The 27206-nt window shown below is 36.0% G+C and overlaps 1 protein-coding gene and 1 long non-coding RNA gene across 14 annotated transcripts in view; one reads left to right on the top strand and one right to left on the bottom strand.

Annotated features, from left to right (window-relative positions):
* Window positions 1-27206, bottom strand: part of PLXNB2 (plexin B2) — a 357594-nt gene that overhangs the window by 110397 nt on the left and 219991 nt on the right. For all 13 annotated transcript variants that reach the window (XM_026669041.2, XM_026669040.2, XM_087969402.1 and 10 more), the window contains 2 exons: window positions 3316-4432; window positions 1262-1444 (listed from right to left, as the gene is read on the bottom strand). In XM_026669041.2, the coding sequence (XP_026524826.1) occupies window positions 1262-1444; window positions 3316-4419 (1287 nt within the window). In that variant the 5' untranslated portion in view covers window positions 4420-4432. The remainder of the gene's footprint in view (window positions 1-1261; window positions 1445-3315; window positions 4433-27206) is intronic.
* LOC148130126 (uncharacterized) overlaps window positions 1-27206 on the top strand; it is a 113529-nt gene that overhangs the window by 29848 nt on the left and 56475 nt on the right. The window lies entirely within an intron of this gene.

Genomic DNA, 27206 nt, shown 5'->3' with positions numbered 1-27206 from the left:
GCCGTCTTCTTCCCCCCCCCCAAAATCAGGTAGGGATGGTGGGTGGTGGCAGGCATAAGAGAAAACAGAAGGGAGCAGGGAGTTGGCCCAGAAGTTGAAATGGAGGTAACAGCAGCATGAGAGGAGGAGGATCATAAAGTCCTTGCCTAACTATTGCTGCTAGGCAATGCAATCACATTGTGTGTTGACTAACCATCACTTTGTAACAGAAAACTGGTCCCAAGCAGGATCATTATGCAAAGATTACCTATCTTCTTGAATGATGAGTTTATGAACTTTAAGTACAGTCTGAATTGTAGGTAGGAACTACCGTGTTTCTCATATAATAAGGCCGGGTCTTTTTTTTTTTTTGGAGTCCCGAAAAAATGGCTAGGCCGTCTTTTCGGGGGTGACTAAATTCCCCCCACTTGCATCTTCGGGCAGGCAGGCGGCGACGGCTTGGATGTTGACCTCGGCGTTGGTGGGGCACTTCGTATCGGGGTCAACGCAGGCAGCACCATATCCGGGTGTGCAACAAAAGTACTTCCTAAGGGCAAGCCCCCCTGCCATTTCCCCCCCATTTTGCATGTTTTAATATAGGCCTTAATTTGGGGGGAGGGGCTTAATTTCATTTTATGCCTATAAAACATGCTGGGACTTCCTATTGGGGGAGGCCGTATTGTTGGAGAAACAGGGTAATTTTTGAGTTATATATCACTATCATAATCTTTTAAATAATGTACAGATGGTCCTCAACTTACGACTACAACAGAGCCCATTTTTTTTGTGTGGCTAAGCAAGACTATTGTTAAATGAGCTTTGCTCCATTTTACAACTTTTCTTGCCACCGTTAAGTGAATCACTTGCAGTTGTTAAGTTAGTAACATGGTTGTAAAGTGAATCTGGCTTCCCCATTGATGTTGCTTACCAGAGAATCGCAAAAGGTGGTCACATGACTCCTGGACACAGCAACCATCATAAATACGAACCAATTGTCAAGCACATGTATTTTGTAGTCACGGGGATGGTCTTAAGTGTGAAAAATGAGTCTTTTTTTTCAGTGTTATTGTAACTGCAGTCATTGAGCGAATGGTTTTATGTCGAGAACTATCTGAATTGCCTGATCAGAATTTATCCTTCAAATGCTTTGAGCTTCATTTATTTTATTTCAAAGTCAAACCATCACTTGGAATAACTTTATGTCTATAGCCGATTTATGATGGTCACAATTGTAGCATTCTATCTCACCTAATTTTTAGCATTAAGTTACATAAGAAATTACCTTCAGAATTCTGCCATCTGATGTTCCAACGAATACTACAGTCTTCCCATTCTCCACAGCAAAGGTCACCGCTGTCAAATTTATCCCTTCCTTTTTGAACACGGGTTCTGCAGAAATCCCTTCTTTGCTTCCCAGAGGATACGGTAAATGTTCAGAGCCACAAGGAAATGTCACACTTGAATTCTAAGAAAGGAAGCATGAATTAGGAATCATAAATTCAAACAAATATTAACCACTAAACCCTGAAAACTAGGATTGATCTGAAAATTGAAGTGTTTCAAAAAGATAGAAAAGTTGCACATTGTGACATCTCAGTAAGTTGTGAATTGATCAAAAGATTACAAAACTGCATATGTTCAACAATGTTAACATGTCATCTAGGAAAATAGTTCTCCATGTGCAGGACCTGTAATGTTTCCTCAGATGCTCTAATGTATACTGCCACTAATATAATCAATCTTTTTTCGTATGTATGTATGTATGTATGTATGTATGTATATGTATGTATGTATGTATGTATGTATGTATATGGCATTCAGCTTTGTTCGGGTATTTTCCCACGTCATTGTAGTTTCAGCAGACTCTCATCTGCCATCATCAGGCTTCTGTATAGTGTTCATCTATGAGTCAGACTTTTACAGTGGTTTCAGATGAACACTATACAGAAGCCTGATGATGGCAGATGAGAGTCTGCTGAAACGTTGCTACAACTTTAAAAGCACAACTACAATGATGTGTGGAAAATACCAAAGCTGAAGCCATACATGTACTGCTGAAAACTTAGAGGATTGAAGTACCTACAATGTTCCCATTCATCATCTTCAGGTGTCTTCCAGCAAAGAAGCACAGTAAAGCACAGAGCCGAAGACACAAGCCTGAAGATGATGAATAGACTATATAGATACTTCTTACGTTCTTCTCTAAGTCTCTCTCTCATATATATATATATTGTTTTCTTAAGTTTTCACATGTATGGCATTCAGCTTTGTTATATTTTCCCACGTCATTATAGTTGTGCTTTTAAAGTTGTAGCAACGCTTCAGCAGAATCTCATCTGCCATCATCAGGCTTCTATATAGTGTTCATCTATGAGATCAGATTTTACAGTGGTTTCAGACGGACACAATACAGAAGCCTGATGATGGCAGAAAATACTGCTGAACAAAGCTGAACTGACGTGGGAAAATATATATATATATATATATATATATATATATCCATCCATCCATCCATCCATCCATCCATCCATCCATCCTGTTTCTCCAACAATACGGCCTCCCCCAATAGGAAGTCCCAGCATGTTTTATAGGCATGAAATGAAATTAAGCCCCTTCCCCCCAAATTAAGGCCTATATTAAAACATGTGAAATGGGGGGGAATGGTGGGGGGAGGCTTGCCGTTAGGAAGTACTTTTGTTGCACACCTGGATATGGTGCTGCCTGCGTTGACCCCGATACGAAGTGCACCACCAACGCTGAGGTCAACATCCAAGCCGTCGCCGCCCGCCCGCTCGAAGATGCAAGGGGGGGAATTAAGTCACCCCCAAAAAAGACGGCCTAGCCATTTTTGGGGGGCTCAAAAAAAAAAAAAAAAGACCTGGCCTTATTATATGAGAAACATGGTACACACACACACACACACACACACACACACACATTTACCGAAGCAACTACTGTCCCTTGATATAGAAACAATGAAGGCATAATTCAGCCAACAGGAAGCACTTTTAAATTGGAATTATTTTATTGAAAGGTATTCATGGACGTGCTTAGATTTGACTGGATTGTGCCTGTTTGAAATCCTTGAACGAATGTAAAATCAAACATGAAATGCAGTTTGAAATAGTTGTCTTTCATATGAAAAAGTGAGGCAATACTGCCTGAAAAAAAGAGAATATAAATATTGTGCAGGATTATCTTTGGATGGTAAAAAAATAAATAAAAGGATACATTTGGGCTTACTAACGATGTTCGAGTCTTGTGGTTTTTATCCTATGGATGGGAAACACTAGATGAATGCTCATCTTCCACAGCAACTTAATTATTTCGACTCACCTGGTGCGATGTGGTTTTGCATGGAGCATTTTCTGTTCTGAATGGTTTGTAAAAAACATTGCGTGAATCCTTCGTATAACATTTCTCCCTGTTTTCTTCCATTTTTTTGTTGATATCGCTCAAATTATAAACACACATGGCAGATACCAAGGAGTCTTTTTCCATTCTCCTGAAAAGGCCAATGAGCAGCTTGTCCTGTGGCGGGGCCTCAAAAGCTTGCTCTGATGATGCAAGATTATGTGTCGGGTGTTCCCCATGGACAGAAGCATAGATGGCATTGCTTTGATTAAAAGGGCCGGTGTCATCTTTACACTCCAAGTCCATTTCAAAATAGGAATGATAATGTTCATCCTCTTTGCAGAGTCGCCCAATGAGGGTCCTATTTATAGTGGCCTGCCTCTCATTCTGGTTGAAAATAAAATAAACAAATTTATTGTCCTCAAAGATATAGAGGAACTGCTGGGAGCTTGAGTAAGGGTATGCTGATTTAATAGCAGCAGGATCAGCATACAATTCAAAAATCTCTCTCCCCTCTCCATTAAAAAGCTGTCGCGTGCTGATTATGACCCCGTTGTCATTTGCCCCGTTGCCCTTCCCTACAAACATCATGCGGCCTTTTTTCAAAGAGGTGATCAGCCCCACCGTGGCTACATTCTCATCATTGCTTGCAACAAATGATTTCTCCCCACTGCCGGTCTCATAGTAAGTCCTGTTGGAAATATTTTCAAGTTCTCTTATAGAGCATATGCCCCTAAATAGACTCCCGCAAACTACTATTCTCTTCTCTTGCGTGTCCACCAGCAGTAATTTGTTGTAATTGTCCGTCATTTGTTTGTCGGAACACTGGCTTTCTTCAATGGGAGGTGTGCATTTTTTGTTATCCAAATGTGGCCCAGTGATGACTTCATCTATTGAGAGTTTCAAGTCTTTTGTGAGTTGATGCAGGGCATTTACGGCTCCTAAATAGACTGTCCCCGTATCGTGGTTCACTGCTAGGTGACTAAGTTCTGTCTTACTCTGGTATATATCCAAATTCTTCAACCTTAATGCATAAGCAATGCAAGAGTAGCTCAGGATGCTCAATATCCAAATCCATAAAGCCATTTCTCTGGGGTACCTGATGAGTAAAAATTGAAAAAAAAGTTTACGTTATGAATTCCTAAAACGAAACGAAACACACTTTGGAAAACGAACAAATTGTAAATATGAAAAATACCAAAAATCTAAACTGTAAAGCAGAGGTTATTTCTGGCTGTGTGGATTGGCAGTGTGAGGCGGGGGGGCATGGTTTTGCACCTGGATGTGAACTGGGATTTGGGGGTCCCTGCCGTGAGGCATATCAGTTTACTCATCAAAACCTTAATTCAGTCTATGTGTGGTTATTTCATGACATGGTCACAAGATTTGCCACTTTTAAACTACTTGCTGTTAAACAATACAGCCAAAAGACAGACAGAGGTCGATGCAAGAATTTCGTATTGACTCATCAGTACCTACATTACAATAATGTAGGTACTGATGAGTCAATACAAAACGTCTGCATCTTCCTCTGTTCATCTTTTGGCTGTATTGTTTAAATTATTAAAAGGGACTAATTGTTTTAAATTACTTAGTCTTACTTTTAGATTATCTTACCCAGTTGGGCAAAGACCAAATCACAGTTATATTGTGTGAAAGCAGTACAATTCAAATAAATCTGAGGCAGGACCAAGATATTGTCTTCTCTCCCCAGAGATTTTTTAAAATTACTTTCTGGTAACAGGCAGCCCATTTTGATTAATTGATAACTTTATAATATCCTTGTCTAATAGAAACCTTGTAGAGATTTACAGCTTTAAAAACATAACCATGTTTTGAAAACTGTACAAAAAAAAAAAAAAAAACTCTGGAAAAAAACCTGGGAGATAGAAAATGATAGTCTATTTACACAGTTATATTTCATAAATGTCAAAATCATAAGCTAAAATGCATACTAATACAGAACAGAGTATGCTTTCATTAATGGGGGAAAAAACCTCTGAGGAAATCTCACAAGGTTACTTTTAAGTGAAATTTGAATTTTGCTCACTTTTTTTTTTTTTTATAACACATACTTTGAAAGCAAAACCAAACCTTAGATCTATTTAAGGTGAAAGACTGAATATTAAAAAGGTAGGGTTGTCACAGAAAATATCTCCCAGATTCCTGTCTTTTCTCATATGTAGCAAAGAAAGTTAAATCTGTGATATAATGCTATTCCGTTTGGTATTTTCCCATTACTGACAAAAAGAGGTGGGAGGGGGAAACACTGAAGAGAAACTTAGCAGAATGTTACAGTGGACACAGAAAACATGGACACAGAACTTCCATCAATGGCAATCATTCATTGTTTTTAGCAAGTGAAGTTCTGCCATTTGCATTCTGCATTTCATTGTTGCTAATTCGCTTCCTGGTTCCACAAAGGAAAAACAAGCGACTCCTTGCATCTCTCATAGGAGGTCCAACTGATTATCTGCAAAACCACTGAAAGAGAAGGAAGTGGGAAACACTGCCCATTAAGAGAAAATAAAACAATGAATTCTGGAATAATTGGCATTCAGTTAATCTGGTGACTAATCGCAGGGGTCACTAGAGAAAACCATATCTTCTCACTCTTTAATTAAAACAGAACTTATTTTTTTTTTCTTGGGCTATTAAAAATGCATCCATTAACACTATTCCTGTATAAAGGTGGCTTGAGAAATTCTGTCATGAAAGGTTAATGCTTTCATAGCTATTTAATTAATTCCTAAAAGAAATAAAATGAAGGTGGCATGCAGGTTTTCATTTTTCAGCCCTTTCTTCTGTGCTAAGAGTTAGGGCAAAACTAGATAGAAGCTACATATTTAAGCACGGATCTTTCCTAATCATACAAGTGAATTAAAGCAAGCCACCACTTTGAGATTTACAGGTCCATAGTTCGGCATTTAAATTGTAGACACAGAAAACAATGAATATTGTTGAAATCAAATTACCTCTTTAACTAAAAAAAAAAAATGAGTTTATGCAGTCCAATACATGCCTTCTCTGCAGCCCGGTTTATTCTGATTACTAACAGCCCATCATCTTCTGAGTTATTTAAATGTACACGGTATATATATGTTTCGCACATTCTAATCATGAATCATGAATGTAAAACCAACATTGAAAGCAGTACACCTGGAAGTCATGTATATACCTTAAAAGACAATATCTGTGTTTTTGCATTGATGTTCAAGCTTCCAACAACATCCAGAAAATTTATTGAGTGAGCTCCTGGTTGTGTATGATACTTGACAAAATAACTGGCTTGGGGCTTTGAGTCATGTCTTTGTTTATACTGACATTAATTTTTAATTCATAATGAGTTTAATTAAACAAAACAACTTAAAGCCACATTTTTGATTTGGGAAGGTAGTAGTAGTAGTGAAACGTTGCATATTAAAGTCCTGTGATAAGCTTTGGTTAAAATGAATTTAATTAAAAATTTCATATTATCAACCCTGGTCTTGTAGATCTCTTTACCTTTCACTGGTTATTCTATGCTTTGGAAGACTGCTTATACTGTTCCAATGCCTTCTTAGCTCAGTAATTACTTGAAGCCCAACTATTTTTAACTGAGCTCTAATTAACAATCAATAAACTTGATTAGTGTACTCACTAGCAACAGCCTACAGTAAAGAACATGCAGAAGCAACCAAAACTCCATCTGCTATTAGAGAACACTAATTTAATAGACATGCAAGACTGGCACATGGCACATAGCCAGCGGTGCCATAATGAAAACAGAAGAAAGGAAATGTTGAGGATTGGTTATAGTAGGAAGAAGAAGAGTCACAGACTCAGTATAGTATGTATATGTGTATATGTGTGTGTGTGTTTGTATATATACACACACACAGAGAGAGTATACTATGGAAAATGGAAAGTTATTTAAGTTTATTAAATGAGTATAATCACTACTATATACTGTATATTAACATTACAAGAAGTAACAGTTTTAAAAATACACCTTTACTCAATAGTGGCTACACATGATTTAGTAAATTTTATTTGATTCTTTTCTGCAAACAGGGTTATGCTCTCTGATATGGCTTTATTAAAATCAGATAAAAGAAAGCATCTTTTTTTCTGCAACTGACCTTAGCTGAGAATTGTCTACCCTTTTCGATTTATTTCTCTGAGACTTGATAAGTATTATGGGTAATATAAAAGATAATATGGTAACCACAAGGGCAGACCCTTTGTTTAGCAGAAATTTGCTGATATTTACTCCCAGTTACAGCCTTGGTCATACCCTGTAATCTTAAAGTTGTAAATGCTTGGTGAACTTTACAACGTCAGGTTATACAACTTGTCTCTTTTCAAGCTGCACATGAAACAATCTGCAGAGTTCTGGAAAATTTAGGGAAAGTTCTCAAGTAAGAGTGATATTACTAAGTTCAGAGATTTATTGAATGCTATATTGAATCAAGGATTTAAACTTTGCTGATAATAAATATTCTTTGGAATACACAAACACACTTTTCATTACATGAGAATGCAGCAAGATTTATTTTTTAATTTATTTAATTTACTAGACTCTCTAACAAGAGAGTCAGTTTGGTTTAGTGTTAAGGAATCAGGGTAGAAATTGAGAGACCATGAATTCTAGTCCCACCTTGGGCACAAAGTCAACTGGGTTACCTTGTTTCAGTCAGTCTCTCTTTGGCCTAGGAAGGAGACAAATACAAACCACAATTGATAATTTGCCAAGAAAACAGAGGAGACGTTTCTAGACAGTTTCCAAGAGTAATCATTGAGTTGAAGGTGGGTGCACGCATACACACATACACACTTTAACATCTTCATAAACAATCTAGATAAAGGATAGAAGGGAACTCATAAATTTGTAGGAAACACTAAGTTGACAGGAATAATCAACACTTCAGAAGACAGGCTCCAAAAAGATCTTGACAGATCTGACCACTGGGCCCTATCTAAAAAAATGAAATTGTATGAGATTAAAAATAAGGTTTTACACTTAGGCAAGAAAAATAGCACAGGTATACATTAGGTGAAACTTGGCTGAATGTCAATAACTATGAGAGGGATCTTGGAATCTTAGTGGACAATTATTTAAATGTGAGCCAACAGTGTGCAGCAACAGCCCAAAAAAATCAATGCAATTCTAGGCTGCATTAATAGAGGGCTCAAATCAAGATAATATGAAGTTCTAGAATTGCTTTATAAAGCCTTAGTAAGACCACGCTTGGAATAATGCACCCAGTTCTGGTCACCGCAATATGAAAAAAAATATTGAGACTCTGGAAAGAGCAGAAAAGAGCAGCAAGAATGATTAGGGGGCTGGAGGTTGAAACATATGAAGAATGGTTGCAGGAATTGGGTATGTCTAGTCTAATGAAAACAAGGGCTAGGCTGACATGATAGCAGTGTTCCAATATTTGAGGGGTTTCTACAAAGATGAGGGTGTCATATTCTTTTCCAAAGCACCAAAAGGCAAGACAAGAAGCACTGGATGGAAACTAACCAAAGAAAGAAGCAACCTAGAACTAAGAAGAAATTTACTAAAGGTGAGCACAATCAACCCATGGAATAGCTTGCCTTCAGAAGTTGTGGGTACTCCATCACTGGAGGCTTTCAAAAAGAGACTACACAATCATTTGTCTGAAATGGTAGACGGTCTCCTGATTAAGTACGGTTTGGACTAGAAGACCTCCAAGGTCCCAACAAACAAGCCCATCTTTCCGAAGAAAATCAAAATATTCCAGTCCGGTCCCCTCTCTCCAAAAACACAAATCAAGAAATTGAGGCTGAATAAAAATTCCAACAATCATAAATAAGATGTACCATGTCAAGATTGGACCACCTGATTGGATCTCAAGAGAAAGTTGCTCCAGAGGGCTGGCACCATGAAAGAGATTCGGTTTTAGTAAGGGTCCCTGGACAGTGAGATCAGTGGGAAGGGAAATGAGATCAGTAAGAATCAACAGTGCCCCACACCAGAGGTCAATACTCATTAAAATTGTCTTACGGTGTCCTCTGAGGTGATGCAAAACATTTACTTTATTATTCCTGTTGAATGTGATTTAGTAAGCATTAAATCAATGATGGTGAACCGATCACATGCATGGCCTCTGCTGCCTTGGAAAAATCATGCAAGAACAGGACAAGCTTTCTCAGTTTTTAGAGGCTGCAGAGGCTGCACCTGTTAACAGAAAGCGAACACTGCCTGAAAGAATCACCCCTACCTCAGGCCCAACCTTGCTGCTACTACAGATAGAGAATTGTTTCTATTTTGTTCTGAGTGTGTGTGTGACATGCCAGCAGAGTCATAAAGAAGCATTTTCTTAAAAAAATGACTTGCCAAACCTAAAAGGTTTGCCATACCTGCATTAAATAGTACTTCACTTGTGTTTTATAATCCTTGCTTACATTTTACTTTGTTGCTAATATCCTAATTATGTTACTTTCCGGATTCATTCATGAAAAATTTTATTTCCGTTTCTCCAGTCTCTGGTAGACATGTACATACACACTCTACACTTAGCTGTATTCCTTGCCTATCTGCTGCAAATTTTAAATACATTTTTTATGGTTTATATCATACTGTATATAAGCTATCCGTGACTGTTCTGGTTCAGTTATTTTGTTCACTGGAGTGATCTTGAGATGCAAAAATTTCTGAAATTTTTCATGCACCCGAAGAGTAAGATCATTCTTCAGCCCTGACACAATTCACAAATTCCTTCTTTTGGCCCCAGAAATTCTCATTTCAGGTGAAAGAAGTTTATTATACCTACTGCCTTTGCTGCAAGAGTTAATTCAGAAAGCTTCTCAGTTTTCTGCTTCATGGATTCATGTAAATATTGCCCAGATGAAGCATTGTGGCCCCTCTTTTACTTGGAAGAGAAATCCATTTGCTTACATGAGTTTTGAACTCTCAAACATGACAACACAATTACTATTTACAAAATAATCATGCTTGTTCAATAAATTCCAACAAATAAACTGATTTTAAAATTTCGGACAAAGAAACATCACGGTAATATGTACCATATTATGAACATACCCTGCTTACTCGAATTATGATAAATGCGCAATATGGACATATCCTTGATTTTCTTTTTTTTTCTTCCTCATTTTAAAATGGATTGTGTGGATAAAGATTGCAAGTTTGCCAAAAACCACCTTAGGAGCTTCATGCTAAAATTAAGATCTGAACCTCATTTCTCATTTCCTAGCTCAGTTAGCTATGGCACTGTTCTGATTATTCACTTACTCCTGCATCTGAGCCCCTGTGAAGAAGAACATCACATAATATAATAAAGCATGCTTCCTGTTCAAGACATGAACGTCTCAAGATGGTGCCTTATATTGCTTAAGATGAAACACTAGAAATGGATCAATGTGTTTTGTCAAAACACATATATTAAGTTACTCTGAGAGTCTGATGGGTTTGTACCTAAATTTGACAAACAAACAAACAAATAAAGGTGGAATTAAAATTTCTTTATTCTCTGCGTGATACCCAATCTTTCTTTCCTAGCCATATTTAAATTTCCACCCCACAACAGTGCCAGTTCAGGACGGTTCTCAGAAATCTCACAAAACTGTGAGGTAATAAAGGGTCTTTGACACAGAACCTTATTAGTTATGCAGTTCTTTTCAGTTTCAATCTCAAGCTGTGTGCATTCTTTTTTCATCCTCCGAAAACCATCAAGGCCCCTCATTTGCCCTGTACATCTGTTGGGATTAATTGAATTGCAAAGTATTCTGTTTTGAGAAACCTGTTCTCTTCTTCTATCCATTCACACTCTCCAGGAGCTGGGGTTACTTATTTACAATTCCTTTTCAGTCAAATCCTTCTCATGGAAAGCAAATTTGTCAAATTTGTACTAAATATGTACTATAAAAGAACAATATTCAGTTATAGACTAAAATATTTTCAAGAAGCAGAAAATACTTTGGAAAAAAATGTCAAAGTAGGATACTAAAGGATAGCACACTGCAGGTGTCTCTTCCACAACCGGAGAAGAAAAGGGTTGTTATTAAGAAAGGTAAAATACAAGTTGCATGCAAACTATTTTAGATGGCTCCATTGCATTGCAGGCAACTTATAAGAAGGTTCATTTTCAAATTTTAGGTATAAAAGCCTGAATATTAAGTGTACCAGTTTCATTGATAATACAAATTACAACTTTTAGAATATCTTCCACGATAAAACTTTTTTTTCCCCAAAGACAAAATAGCAGCCACTTTTCTTTTTATGACTGAACCAATATTAAGATCCAAGAGCATGATTAGATATTTTCATTAACAAGCTCAATAGCCAGACAGTGTTTTATAGAATACTGTCCTCCTATGAGCTCAAACAATAGAATGGAAAAAAAGACACAATGATTTCAGACTATTAGGAGGGTCCAGATATTTGGAAAGTGCAGTTAACTACTATTTTAAAGATATCAGAGAAAAAAATATGACGTTGGTACCTGGATTATTATTTTTGGTCAGTAGAATACAAATGAAGTCCTGTCCACAATTAACTACTATGTTACATGAATTAAACGGTCTGTTGCATTATGTTTATGAAAAGCCACTCTTCCAAATGCTTTAAACTTTTCAAGTGCGCTCAATAATAGATATTCCTTCATTGTTTTCTTGTCTTTAAAAACCTGCCAAACAATAAAGCTCATGCTTCAACCTTTCCTGACATTCCTGTTGAGAGAAATAATGTAATACATACATAAACAGTCAAGGCGAGTCATATTTGATTTGTTTACTGTTTTTTTATCTGCTTGATGCATTTCTATTATCTATTTTAGGAAACGACTTTGTGCAAAAGAAACAAGAAACTAGTTTTTATGATTTTGCTTTTAAATCTTATGAGAGTAACTTGGAACTCAACCCATCTAGTGGGGAATTAGCAGCAATTTGTCTGGAATGGTAAATCATCTCAACAATAAATCAGAGAACTTTTCTTTGATCATAGAAGCATTCTGGAAACAACAAAAATTCACTAAAATAATTTGTGATGCTCATTTAGGTCAAATGTGACCAAAAATAATTTTAAGCCAAAACTGTAGTTCTTAGCTAAATGTGAATGCTATCCTATTCTGTTTCAGTATCGTCTGTCTCCAGACTGTAATGCAAACATTTGCTAGAAATCAAACCTGTTTGTTTGTTTTTTGACTAAAAATGTTTTGTACAGTGAATGGGATAAATGTATTCCATGCCTCAGATCTAAAAGCATATCTTAAAAAGCAAATGTATAACAGGAAAAGTGTGGTTTAGAATGGCTCAACCAGTTATTTTATCACTGGCCCATAACTTTATTCTTTCAGAGAAGAATCAGAGATGAGTGGGTTGAGAGCTCATCTAGTCACACTATTGTGGACATTCAACAAACTATCAGTCTGAGGAAAGGGAAATGAACACTTGAAAGACAGAACTCTTGTTTGCAGTTTAGTTTACTGCTCATCTCTTGTTGGTGGAAAGAACTCTAGACTGTGGGAGTCCTTCTGGACTTGAAAATAACCAGAAAATCTCAGGGAGTTGTAGTAACCACGACTTTTACTTCTTATTCATTTCTTTATACCAATTGGTATGTAATCTGTGGCCTTCTCTGGAAAAAACATACCTTGCTTTAATGATATCCATCTGTCATACAATTGGTAAGCCACCCATAGTCACCTTTGGTGAGATAGGCAGCATGTAAGTTTAACACATAACTAAGCAAGTAAATAAATAAATCTCTTATGAACCAGCTTCTGAAGATGCCCAGGAAGACGGTCTTTCAGGCCTATGGCAACATTTAGGAAAGTTCTGAAAATTTAATTTCATCTTCATTTATTCTTGTACAGAATTTTCAAGGGGAATTATTCTGTCATTCTCTTTATGCCTGTTCTGATTTTTCTTTTGCGTAAGTAAGAGTTAGGGTTTCTAGATATTAGCAGTCTTGGCTATTTTATTGTTATATGATTCTTATAGTCACATTCTATTGTTTGAAGAAGCAGGATGGAAAGAATATTGATATTTTTGAACTTTGACACAGAAGATGATTCTTTTTTTAAAAATAAAGTTTTATTTGGGTTTTCACACACAAAATACAAGTAAAACATATTTTTTGAAAATAGCATGGTCCCGGGTTGAACTTCTTTATACAGACACAAAACTCAATTTCATGCTCCTTTTTGTGTTCTATTCCATATCTTATATTATTATACATTTTCTATATAGTTTTTCCCCTCTTTTAATTTTCTCAATTTTATTTTGATTATTTCATCTCAATTCAAATCATTATATTTATACTTTTGTCTGTTCTGTTTCAATTTCACATTATCTTTTCTCATTAAACAGATTTTCTCCTGTAGTTACTAATTGGAGTATGACACCTTTATATCTTTTAATTACATCCATTCAACTCTTATTTAAACTTCAATATATACCTTAAGGTTATGACCTTCAATATAATACATAATACATAACTTCCAATTGAATTCTGCTTGGTACATTCTTATAATACACACTATATTCTTTAAAAAAAAAAGGATTATAAATATATGTAATTATAAACCTTCATTCCATTCCAATTCAGTTCTATCATTAATAATCATTAAAATCTTAACATCTTTAACACTTCTTTTCAATTAAATATCATACTTCCTTAAAGACACATATAATCTCCATAATTAATTTTTCCCTTATTTCTCTTCACATATATTTTGTAAATCATTAAATATTCATTTTGTTACATTTATTTATTAACAAGCATTCCACTGAATTTCGATAGCTATTTTATCAAACATTTTAATCATACATTGTTTCATATTTTCTAAAATTATTTCTGTTTCTAATATAACCATACTATCTTATGTACCTTTGCAGAATCCCTTTTTCCATTAAATTTTCACCCATTATCTCTAAATAGGCCCTGTTTCTCTGTATTTTATTTCTTTATAACTTCTTTTCCTTTCTTTCTTCCCTCTCATCTTCTCCCTCCCCTTTTTACCCCCTTGTCTCTCTACTTCTAATTCTCTCTTCTGCATTTCCCTCTTCTGTTGCTTTCTGATTTTATATTTATTTTTCACTCTATTTTTTTTGAATTTTTTTTCCCAATCTTAAACTTTCCATTCTCTTTCTCCCCTTTCCTCCCCCCCCCAAGATTACTTGTTCATTAAAGATGGCTTCTTCTTTGTCGCAATCTTCTTGTTCTGCAGGCATTTCTTGTTATTTCTCATAATTCCAAATCTCCATTTCTAAAAACTGAAATACGAAGCCAAAAGAACCTCTCCCTTCTTGTGCATCTTCTTTGTACCTTTTAAGTTCCATTTTCAGTTCTTCTAAAAGTGGAGCCATTTTAAACAGTTTTAAACAACCACCCGATTGATTTTAGTCATTCAAATACAATAACCAAAAACCCAGAAATCATCAAGTAATACAAATAGTCCTGAGTTATATCTTATTTCTTTTTCCACTTTCTCTTCCTGGGGTTTTTGTTGCAATATTTCAGTTAGAATGTATCTTTTGGAAGTCTTGTTGAGATTTTGCTGTAAGTTGTTTTTAATTCCAGGCAGTCTCCTCTCTTCCAGATCTTGCCCTTTTATTCTTTTTCTCTCCTTTCCTGTTTTCAAAAACTTTTGATTATCCAGAAATCTTTATTATCCCTTTGACTTTTTATTTTCAGCATTAAATGCCTATTAATGTCAAAGTGGATTTTTTTCCAATTTCTTGCTTAAGTCTCTTAGCTGTCAGTATAGGAAAATGAGGAAAAAAAACCAATTCTTTCCCCTTTTCTCTCTCCTTCGCAGCTTAAAAATCTTCTTAGGGAACAATGTTATTTTTTTTTAATAGTTTCAATTCCAGGGTACCTTATTTGTTGCTTTTGCTGTTTGACCCAGTCAACCAAAACTTTCTCTTCTTATCTTCCTCCTGCACATTCTTTTCCGGTTGAGTTCTTCTTTGTGGTGGCCATTTCTGACCACCGCTACAACCACCTTCGGGAAAGGGAGTAATGGCCAGCTGGGGAGGAGAGATGCGGTTCTCCTCAACCCTACAGACAGTCTCCCCCCTCTTCACCACCTCTACGGGGTGGCTTAGCCCCGAAAACAGCAGGCTCGGGGCGCTCCAATGGCGAGCACGGATCGAAACCTCGCAGAGATGAGGTTTCGGTCTGTTGCCGAAGAAGCTCAAACCGGAAGCCAGAAGAAGATTCTTGAGAATACTATGGATAACTAAGAAAGCAAACAACTCGATCATTTAACAAATCAATCAGAGTTCTCATTTGAACCAAGAATGACTGGATTAAAATTATCCTACTTTGGATACGTTCTGCAAAGTTATAGGTCTCAGGGAAAAAAATGTAATTCTGGGAAAAAGTGGAAGAAAAGAGAAGAGAATGACTCTTCTGGGGAAAGTCTATCAACCTATGTCTATGGAGATTCTCAGTCATCCAAGTCATGGTTGTCCCAAAGGGGCTTTTTCAAGAGGCAACTAAACTGTCTTGTTTTCTTTGAAGACGTTTTGCTTCTCATTCAAGAAGCTTCTTCTGGATGGTGGGGAATGGAAGGATTTATATTCCTGAAAGACAGCTCATTATTTGCATTCTTTTAGAGACTTGTTGGAGGTTTGTCTGTGTCCTCATGGTCACCTGAGTACTGCAAATTGGTGTGAAGCCTTCTTGGAGCTGCTGAAAGGACTGTGTGGTGGAGCTGTGCTTTCTGCCTTGTGTCCCTTCACTGTTGAATACAGGCGCAGACTGTTGGAGATGAGTCTGTGTTGTCTGCATCTTCAACTGAAGTGCAAATGGTTCCTGTAGTCTTCAAAGAAAAACAAGAAAGTCCAGTTGCCTCTTGAAAAAGCACCTTTGGGACAAGATGACCTGAATGACTGACAATATCCATAGACATTTGGGATTTGGCACATGGGATGAACACTCTTTGAATGGTGTAGGAGTATGAATGGATTTCCAGGAAAATTGCAAACTTCTAAATCTGGCTGCTAAAGAAAATGTATGCTTCCAGATAATGGCAGATAACAATATTTTCATAGGACAATATTGTTGTAAGATATGTTAAGAGGGCTTATTTTCAACTGTTCACCAATATTTTAATTATGTTATGACCCAAGCCACCTAAGCAGAAGCAGGCATAGATAGAGTCCTTTATCATCCTGTTAGCTGCCACAACAAACAAGATAACAATTGCCGGTAATGTTCCCTCCACACTTCCCTGAAGGCAGCCACCCTCAGTCCCACAAACAAAAGCTGGTCACTAGTCAATAGACAAAATCAGTTTGGAAAGGCAGAGAGAAATTCCAAAGAGAAGGACCAAGCTTATAAGGCAAGGTCCAGAGTCAAGGTCTAAAGGGCAAGGCAATTGTCCAAAGGTCAGACAGGTCCATTAGGCCAAAGCCAAGTCCACAAGGCAAAAGGCAAGGCACAAGCAAAAGCAAAAATAAAAATTAAGGCTAAATTCTTCCAAAGCCAGGGGAGTGTAAGCCAAATCAAACAAAGTCAACCCATGGCAGGTGTTCCTTGTGAAGAGGGGCAGGACCACCATCTTTCAAGCAGCCTCACAGCTTTCCTTTGAGTTTGCCTCCACTCTACTCTCTGTGCCTTGGATCAAGTGGGGGGTGGGAACTGTTCCTCATCAGAGGGGATATGCTCCTCTCAGAACCACTGCCTGTCCGCAGTCGATCCTGCCATATCTGTGAGGGCAGACAGCTCTCCGGCCAGTTGACCACCTCCCCCAATGCCCGAGGAGACTGGTACAGCATCATCCTCAGCCCCCGGCCTCTCCAAACATTCCAAGGGTGATGTGTCCTCCCCATCGGATGGTCCCAGTTCCAACTCCTCCTCCTCTTCTGAATCAGGATCTGATGGTGCCATGACATAATTAAATAATAAAATTAGGGGGGCATATGCTTTCAGTACAGTATGTATATGTGTGTGAATGCACACACGCATATTTGGTTATGCAGAAGAATTCTGTACGTCAAATCACTTTGCAGACTAAGCGGGCATATAGAACATTTTATAGTCTAGGTCAGTGGTTCCCAACCTTTTTTTCGCCCCTCACCCCTAAAGAAATTTCACTCGAACCTCGCACCCCTGAAATTTAGACTTTAGGAACTACTGAACGCATTAAATATATGGTAGGATTGAATCTTTTCAGCTATGTATGTGACGGCCACTAAATAACGATACTTAACTCTAAAATGAAAACAAAGTTAATCCATTGCATAATAAATAAATAAATAAATAAATAAATAAATAAATAAATAAATAAATAAATAAATAAATAAATAAATAAAAATTACCTGGACTTTTCTTGCACCCCCTGGAATATCGTCTCGCACCCCCAGGGGGTGTGAGCACCCCAGGTTGGGAACCCCTGGTCTAGGTGGAGTAAATAAAAATTTCCTTCCAATCATCATTCAACTCACAGCTCTCTTCTGTACTATATTTGAATATGCATTTCCATCTATAGTCCTGTGCAATTATCCTATTTAAGAGCTATATTAGAACAAAAACAACATCAAACATGCATTTCATGGAACTAATTAGTCAGATCTACAGACAAGACTTTCTTCTTATTAATCATATATCTTCCCAGGGAGACTTAACATGTTCATGAAGAGAATTCTGTGTTTTCACTTGTTAAGAAAAGACACCTATGGACTGAGCAGAACTCTTGATAAACCACGTAGTATTCTTGATAGTAATAAACATATAGTTTGCTATTGTCCTCTTCCTGTTTGTTTTCTGACTTGCCAGTCTAGCCAATAACGCTAACATTTCCTGCTGCTCACACCTAGGGATTAGTGTGGAAATCAGCCACGTGCGACCAATTTCTATCCTTATGTTCAATAGGACACATAAATTTACTGATATATAAGAGAGGGCAAATATTAGAATGACTGGCAGTATGAATTCTTAAGGACAGAGCGATCATTCCATATCTGTGTAAATTGAATCTTCAGTAACTGATTGAAAATTATAGGATTGCCAACAGTCCTGAACTGTGATTAAGTATCTAAATGTGGTTCATTCTCTGGAGAAATGGGTGTTGGAAAAATCAGTGTCTAACTGCAATGACATAATCTAATAATTTTCCAGAAGTGCAGAACGTAATTGTTTCATATTTTTCAATCCAAGCGGCATATTCTTGTTTTTATGATCTTTTGCAATATTCAGGATTCACTGTCTACTGAAATGAATACAATATAATCCTATACTCTAATGTAAGAAGCTCATCATCATGTCAGAGCAAACACAAGAACCTGGCAATTATTTTCTATTTAAAAAGTTCTAACTCATTAACACCAGCAGGTTGCATTGGGCAAAATGTTATGCTCCAATACAAAGGTCAATTATTATTCTCTTTGCTTTAGCGGATAGTAATTATTATCCTTGGGTGGGTGGGGGGATATCACCATTGAACATAGCTGGGAGACAACTGATTTTGAATAATCCAAGATCAGAAATTTTCTGGTTTGAAGCTGGATATCCTTGATAGTTCAAAAGCATTTAACTATCCATCCTTCCTGTGGCTTTTCTGCATCTTTGAATGCACCTTTTGATGTTTTCCCAAGAGTTCTGGGAAGGGAGAAGTGTTATATCAACCTACTTCTCTTGCATATAAAGATTTATTAGGTGTGAAGTGATGAATTACCATATGTTGGAACATGACAGTATCTCAGTATAACACACTTTAAAGGAAAAAGTAATTTCTTTTATTGCATATTTTTGAGATGAGCTCAGGTCAGCTAGGTGCTGCCACTTAGCTATTTGGAAATGTAAAAAAAAAGATTTAGTGGGGAAAAAAACAGATGTAGGAAAATATAGATTTCCACAGCTGTTGAAAAATACTTTCTATTTATAAATTTTGCTATAATTTTATCAGAGAAGTGTTTGATAAAGTGAACCTTAATTATAAATTACAGTCTGGGTCCTACATAAAAGAAATCCATTTTCCATTTAAAACCACCATTCACCCATCTTATGAAAGAGGGAATTCAGATCATTTTTTTTAATTTTACAAGACTACAATATGGATAGTCTTTAAAATCACCACAAATCAAACTTAACTTGAAAGAAATTCTATCTTTACTTTTTATGTCCAATATTAGATGAATAACTAAATGATATAGCCTAATTAGCTTTCTGATTTTTCTAAAAATAATTTTTGCTACTAATGCTTTTGATCAACTAACTTATTATTACAAAATAAATAAAACAATCCAAAATCTCTGAATTGCAGGACACAAAACAATGAATTTCAGGACAAATACCAAAATAAATTTAAAATTTAAAATCTGACCATAGTATACTGACTATTTATTAATAGCCTAGTACAGAACTGACAAACAGTAACGAGAAATAATTAAAAACACAAATTTGAAGTATACTATATATGTTAGATTTTTGAACCTATGAAAAGTAACTATCTCTCTTAATTTTCACAACAGAATTTTGAACACAATTTTTGAACTATATGAATTTTTAAAAACCCTATTATATCATTAATATACCATTCATAGTATAATGATATTATTTCAACTTTTCTGAAGCTATGTATTATCATCCTTATGAAAGAATGAGGGCAGCAACTAAAATGTACAAAGACTAAGTTCTGGAAATCTCCACTCTGCATATAGATTCCTTACAAAATTTACAGAAAGAAAATGGAATAATGTGTTATATCTCTAAAGGTGCTTTTCCCACAAATAAAGAAAAATTTTGGATTAAAACCCTTTCAAAAACATAATCTTCCATATCTCTTGGGGAGGATATAAATTTGAAAAAAATTCTATGCAATGCGTATCTTTGTGTGCATTGAACTATTCATTCAGAAGACAAGCTTTGTAATGCGCAAATATCCATACCAAGCACTCATTTTGAATTGATAACATAGAACTGTCCTTCATGCTCGTAACGGAAGATGTTCCTGGTTGTCTCCACATGAAGGTGGATATGCCCAATCAAACAAGTCAATGTTTCAAAAGACTTTCATATCTCCAGAATAAGGTTCCCCTCGCACATATGTACTAGTTGTTTCTGGCTCTACGGGGTGGTACTCATCTTTGTTACAAAGCCTAAGAGCCAGCTCTGTCCGAAGATGTCTCCATGGTCATGTGGCCAGCATGACTAAACGCCGAAGGCGCATGGAACGCTGTTACCTCATCACCAAAGTGGTCCCTATTTTTCTATTTGGATTTTTGCATGTTTTCGAACTGCTAAGTTGGCAGAAGCTGGGACGAGTAACGGGGGTTCATTCCATTACATGGTGCTAGGGATTCAAACCGCCAAACTGCCGACCTTTCTGATCGACAAGCTCAGCATGTTAGCCTCTGAACCACCACCTCCCCACCTCTGTATCTCCAGAATACATCGAGCAAATTGCAGTTATCCATGCTTCTGACTTGAATGGTAGATCCCCCTAAAAGAAGGAAAGTTACACACATCATCCATTCCAAAAATTGGCTTTGTCCAATTATCATCTGAATTCTCTCAATAACTGGCATTTTGCCACATGAAATTTTTGAAAAACGAAGGTCACTGACTTCAAGATCTTGATAAGCCAATTTCTTCAATGTGGTATTTCTTGTTTCATTTCACAAATTGTACTTAATTTCCTGGCAAATCATATATATGGAACTACCTTGGTGCAAACCAATACATACAGTAATGTAGTAGGAATTTTGGAAGACCACCCCCCCCACCTATACCCCAAAATGTATATTACTTGAACAAGTATTCATCTCCTTGGTAAGACTATTTATATTTTTCATAAGAGGAGATATCAGATAGTTGAGATTTGCTCATATGTTTTGGGCATTCAAAGAAAGCACTGCTCTATAGATGAAATATTGTTGTATAAACTATAACCAATGCTTGCAATTACAGGAAAAAGAGAGACAGCTTTCCTGATCACCTCTAATTGCCACCCATTGTAAATCAGAGAAGAAAGCTAAATAATATTTTGTAGGAGAAGCAGTCTCTGCTTACTGTTGGTATTATTCCAACTAGTTTGGATTTCTTCCAATCTATTCCAATCAACAACTTGAATCCTGCATCATAACTGAAGCTTTAATACTTTGAAACTGCCTCTGAATGCTTAGTTCGTGAAATATAAAAGTGGGTATCATCCACATACATACAAAGCCCATCTCCAAAGCTCTGAATAATGTCTGTGAACAGCTCATGTTGATATTAAGTTGAATTTATGGCGAAAGAGATTCACAGAAAAATTTTAGTCCCCAGTTGGCTAACTTAAAAATCTCCAATAATGAGCTGCAGAGAAAAATTGCATGAACAATTCAGTTGTACACAGATCTGGTCTTCCAAAGTCTTATTCAAAGTTACTGAGGATTTGAAAAGCATTGAAAATGAATAGTTTCCTTTTCAACTTGTGTATAATGCCACTATAAATGAGAAGGACCTTGGCCAAGCTCAAAATATATTTTAAGACTACCTGAAGAAGAAAGTGTCACTTAGATGTGGTTTCTTTGCTATATTGTTAATTAGACTTGCTAAGAAATGCACATTTGAGACAGGGTCCAACACTGCTAAATAGTCAATTTTCTTAAGAATGGGTTGATGACCCCATTTAAGCAATATGTTCTACTTTCTTGGATTTAATGAATTCGCTCAGTCTCTCTAGAAAGATACCCCTACCTACAATTCTTGAATCAGAAAAATGGACTTTGAGGGAAAAAACCCTGCTTTGTGAGCTTTCTCCTTATTTCAAATTCATGCATTCTGACATTAGACGATAGTAGAAATTTAGAACTTTTAAAAGAAGGCTGAAATAGAAGAAAGAAAATACTATTATTTAAATTATCTGCTACACAACAAAAATGAAAGAGTTTAGTCTAAATCAGGAATGTTGTTACAAGGAACAATATTATTCAGGGAGTTAATAATATCTTCTTCTTTTTTATTTTTTATTATTTTCAAAAAAGCTTTTATTGAAATTAAAATATTAAAATACAAATATGTCTATAAAAAGAAAAATAGGTAGATACAATTCACCATTGTTCTCTGATAGTACAAAAAAAAGATGTTGGCTATATTTATACATTCCAAATATTCATACATTTCAACAGGTTTTCATTAATCATATGGGTATACAAAGCTTATAGTTTATTTTTAACCTATACTTTTCCTATTTCTACTGTCTATCCATTGATACCAATTGTTCCAAGTTACATAGTAATCCGAGTCTTCCTTGTTATTCAGTTCTATGGTGAGTCTATCCATTTCTGCGCATTCAAATTTTTTTTGAATTATTAAACAGTCTGACAGTATGGTAGACATTTTCCAAGCTTGTGCTAGTGCAATTCTTGCTGCTATAATAATATATATAATCAAATATTTAATCTTTTTGGAATATTTACCCTTAATAATTTCCAGGAGAATCAATTCAGGTTTCAACTCTATTCGACAGTGGGTGATTTCATTTCGCCATTTTTGTATTTTGGTTTTTTGATTTCTAGGCATAACCACCAGACATGGAAGAAAGTACCTTGGGCTTGTTTGCATTTCCATCAGTTAGGGTTTAGGTTGGGATTCATCTTTGCAAGTTTTGCTGGGGCTAAATGCCAATGGTAAGACATCTTGCATTGATTCTCTTTATATGAGGCAGATTTTGTTAGAGTATAATTTTTAATTCCACATTTTCCCCAATCCTATAATTCAATATTATATCCAAAATTTTTTGGCCCAGGCTAACATTGGCCCTTTTACTATCTCCTCTTCTAGGTCAAAATTTAATAAATAAATGCATATTTTTGATAGTAATTTCTCTACTCTTCTTTTCTCTTCTAATTTATCTAATTGAGTTGCATCCAATTCAAATCCATATTCCTCCAAGTTTTTTTTAAATAACGCAATTGCAACTGGAGATATGGCCACCAGCCCCTGTGTTTTTAATTCTTGGTTAGTTTTTAATATTCTTCGGTTGTCCAAAATCTGATTATATCTGGCCATTTTACTAATATCCAATGTGTTGGGGTGGATCATTGCCTCCATAGTAGATAGCCAGCCTGGGATTTTAATGTAATTTTTTTTCCTAATTTCCTCCCAGGTCTGGATCAGCGAATCTTGTAAGATATGCCTATGGAAGTGTAGGAGTTTCTTATTTCTGGCATTCCATATGAAGGCATGCCACCCCATCTGAATATCATGTTCTTCCAAGGTCAAAATTCTCCTATTATTTAAGTTAATCCATTCCCTAATCCAAACTAAAGATGCTGCTTTATAGTAAGTCTCCCAAGATGGGAATCCAACGATACTTCTACTTCTACTATCCTGTAGATAAATTAATTTTATCTGCGCTTTTCCCCCTGACCATACGAATTTTGTGGTTATTATATTTAAGTCTTAAAAAGAATAGCTATTTTTATGGGGATCATTTGAAATAAGTAAAGTATAATTTGGGCAGAATATTCATTTTGATTGTTGCAATTTTCCCTAATAACGAAAGCTGTAATTTCCCCTATCCATCCAGGTCATTTTCAATTTGTTGTATATTCTGTATATCTTCTGAATGCTATTATGATACCATTCGTAGCAGCATAACTCTGGAACAAAACTCTGAGCTCTAATGAATTGTTCAAAGTTGCAATAGTGAATATTAGACTTCTTTTTTGGTCCTTTGAAGTCTTAATTAGAACAGAAATGAACAATTCAGAATCAATCAGTCAAATAAGAAAGAAGATAATTTCTTGTTTGTACCAAGCATTTCTAAGTTGAATTAAAGTGCAGTGAGAGGCCAACTCCTCAGTCTACTCTACTACTCCTAATATTAATTATCACACTTTTGAGACATGCATACACAAATAATATCTTAAGGAATGATTAAGAAGCAGTTTTAGTGGCTTTCAGGAGATTGATGTCCTGACTTGCACTCCCAGAATAACTAAATACCAATTTTTTTCTCAAATCATAAGGTCACATTTTTAGTAAAAAAAAAGTTTAATTTCCAGAGAGCACCTAAAGCAATAAAGAGTGTTGTACACTTTAAAGCCATTATTATCTTATAAGGTTCCATGAAAAACTATATACCATAATATGGAACATAAAGTGCATTATGGTTGTACTGGCTAGGAGCTGTACTCCACTAATGTTGTGACCATTTTCCTGATTTTGCTTTTTATTTTATATTTGATGTTTATAATAGCAGGTAAGCAAAATTGTCCTGCTTTTATAGTGGAAAACTATTTTTCATGAATTCCTCTGCTTTCTTGCCTTTATTTAATATATCCTTTAAATCTACATGGGAATAAGGACAAGAGCTAATTGATTTTAATGGGCCACACTCATAAAAACAGTTCATTCCCTCTGTTACAAACTTTAGGGTCTTCTGTACAGAAAAACTAATGCATTTGTAGATAACATGGCCAGGCTGTGTGGGGGGAGTTCTCCCAAATTGTTAGAACTCAAGATTATCTATGAGACCAAGTTCTAGAAGTTTCAAAAGTGACAGATTAAAGTCCTCCTCCATCCAGTGCATAATAAAGTTGGGAAATTTGTTTTAGAAATAAAAGCCAATTTTGAATGAGACACATCCATGGAGAATCAGACTTTATAATCTAACAAAAAAAAACTTGAACAACTTTGAACAATTCATTAGAGCTCAGAGATAGGGTCCTTAATATACTTGGACATGTAGAGTTACTTAAGAATAATTTCCTTTATTGTTCTTCATCTGTAGACAGAATCTTGCCAGACTATCTATCTATCTATCTATCTATCTATCTATCTATCTATCTATCTATCTATCTATCTATCTATCTATCTATATACTTACATGTATGGTATTCAGCTTTGTTCGGGTATTTTCCCATGTCATTATAGTTGTGCTTTTAAAGTTGTAGCAACGTTTCGGCAGAATCTCATCTGCCATCATCAGGCTTCTGCTTACATCTTGTCACTAGTTCAGATGAAATAAGTTTGCTCCAAAGACATAGGCAAAGACATTCTCATTCCATAAAAGTAGGGTTGGATAAACTCACTTCCCTCTTGCATTTGACAAACCAATTTTCATTTTTTCTTTTTCTAATGAAATAAAACTAGGTGAAGAGTGTAAAAGAATGCAAACCGGTTCATTGTGCCCACTTTGTTTATATCAGCATTCTTTGAATGGGATTAATTTCATGGCCTAATTAGATTGAACAGCTATAATCATAATTATGAGATGCGTGTAACAGAAATGTAGGAAGCTAAATGAAAAAAAATAAATGTACTTTTCTTTTGCCAACTTATTAACCTGCCTATAATTTCCATCATTTAAGCAGGAACAACTGCACAGAGGATTTTTGAATTTATACATACAGACAGACAGACAAACACAATATAGAAGCCTGATGATGGCAGATGAGATTCTGCCGAAATGTTGCTACAACTTTAAAAGCACAACTATAATAATGTGGGAAAATACCCGAACAAAGCTGAATACCATATATGTATATATATATATATATATATATATATGTATATATATATATATATATATATATATATATATATATATATATATATATATATATATATATATATATATATATATATATATATATATATGTTTTCTTAAGTTTCGTACTGTATGTATTGGCTTGGTTCACACACACACAGTTCTTTTTGTAGCAACGTTTCAGCAGAATCTCATCTGCCATCATCAGGCTTCTGTATTGTGTCCGTCTGTGAGTCAGATTTTCACAGCCGTTTCAGATTTTAAATTTGGGGCTAGCCTACTGCTGTGCCAGAATGATTTTTTCTTCATCCTGATTGGTTGGGAGTCTTGGTCTGTGTTTATTGGTCTTGGAGTTTGCTGTCTTCTGCTTGATTGGTGTTTCTAATATCTTCTGTCTGTTTTGTGGCTTTTTTTGTGTGTCTTGATTGGCTGGCAACATTGTGTTCCTGTATTGGAGGCTTTTAGTGCTGCTTGGCTCTGAGTAAATGGACGGCTATCATTTATTAGAAAGCTAGGTTTCATCTGGGTGCCTGGGTGGGGTGTGTTTGAGCTGAAAGTATCAGGGGGGATCTGTTTGTGCCCAGGTGTTTGCCTGGCTTGTGGTGTGGAGATTTTTTTGTTTGAGAGTGCAGGCTTCCAAATAATTGACAGTCTGGTGGAATCATCTCTTCTATTCATGCTTTCAGGTCTTTTTCCAATCTCTATGGCTTCTCTGATAATTCTGTGGTTGGGGTTTTCTATAGTGGCTAGGGTTTTGGTGCCATTGAAGTCGATGCTATGACCTGTGGCTTTCATGTGTTGGACTAGTGAGGAAGTGTGTTCCAGCTTTTTTACTGCATTCTTGTGTTCATCCAGGCGGGTACTTATTCTTCTATTGGTCTGTCCAATGTATGTGGCAGGGCATGATGCACAGGGGACTTCATATATGCCTTGGTTTTCCAGGTCAATTTTATCTTTGGGGTTTCTTAGGATGGCTGCTATTTTTCTGTCTGTTTTGAAGGCAGTCTTGATGTGATGCCTGTGTAGTATCTTACTGATTTTGTCTGTAGTACCTCTTATGTAGGGCAGGACAACTGTTCCCTAAGTCTGTTCATCTTCTAGGTCTCCATTATGTCTCAGTGTGTTTTTGTGGATCAAGCCGGTGGATCAAGTCTGTGACACAGATGAACACTATACAGAAGCCTGATGATGGCAGATGAGATTCTGCCGAAACGTTGCTACAACTTTAAAAGCACAACTATAATGATGTGGGAAAATACCCGAACAACACTGAATGCCATACATGTAAGTACCTGCGAAAACTTAAGAAAACAAATATATATATATATATGTAGGTCTAGGTGTGTTTGGGTCTTTTCCCGTGTAAGATTAAGAGTATCTTGGTGACGTTTCGGCGAGGTTCCACTCGCCATCCTC

The sequence above is a fragment of the Notechis scutatus genome, chromosome 6 (genome assembly GCF_049901735.1).
Source record: "Notechis scutatus isolate UNSWTSFEM ecotype Mainland chromosome 6, rNotScu1.2, whole genome shotgun sequence".
Taxonomy (NCBI): domain Eukaryota; kingdom Metazoa; phylum Chordata; class Lepidosauria; order Squamata; family Elapidae; genus Notechis; species Notechis scutatus.
Note: the sequence above shows the minus strand (reverse complement) of the source record. Positions and strands in the feature narration are given on the sequence as shown.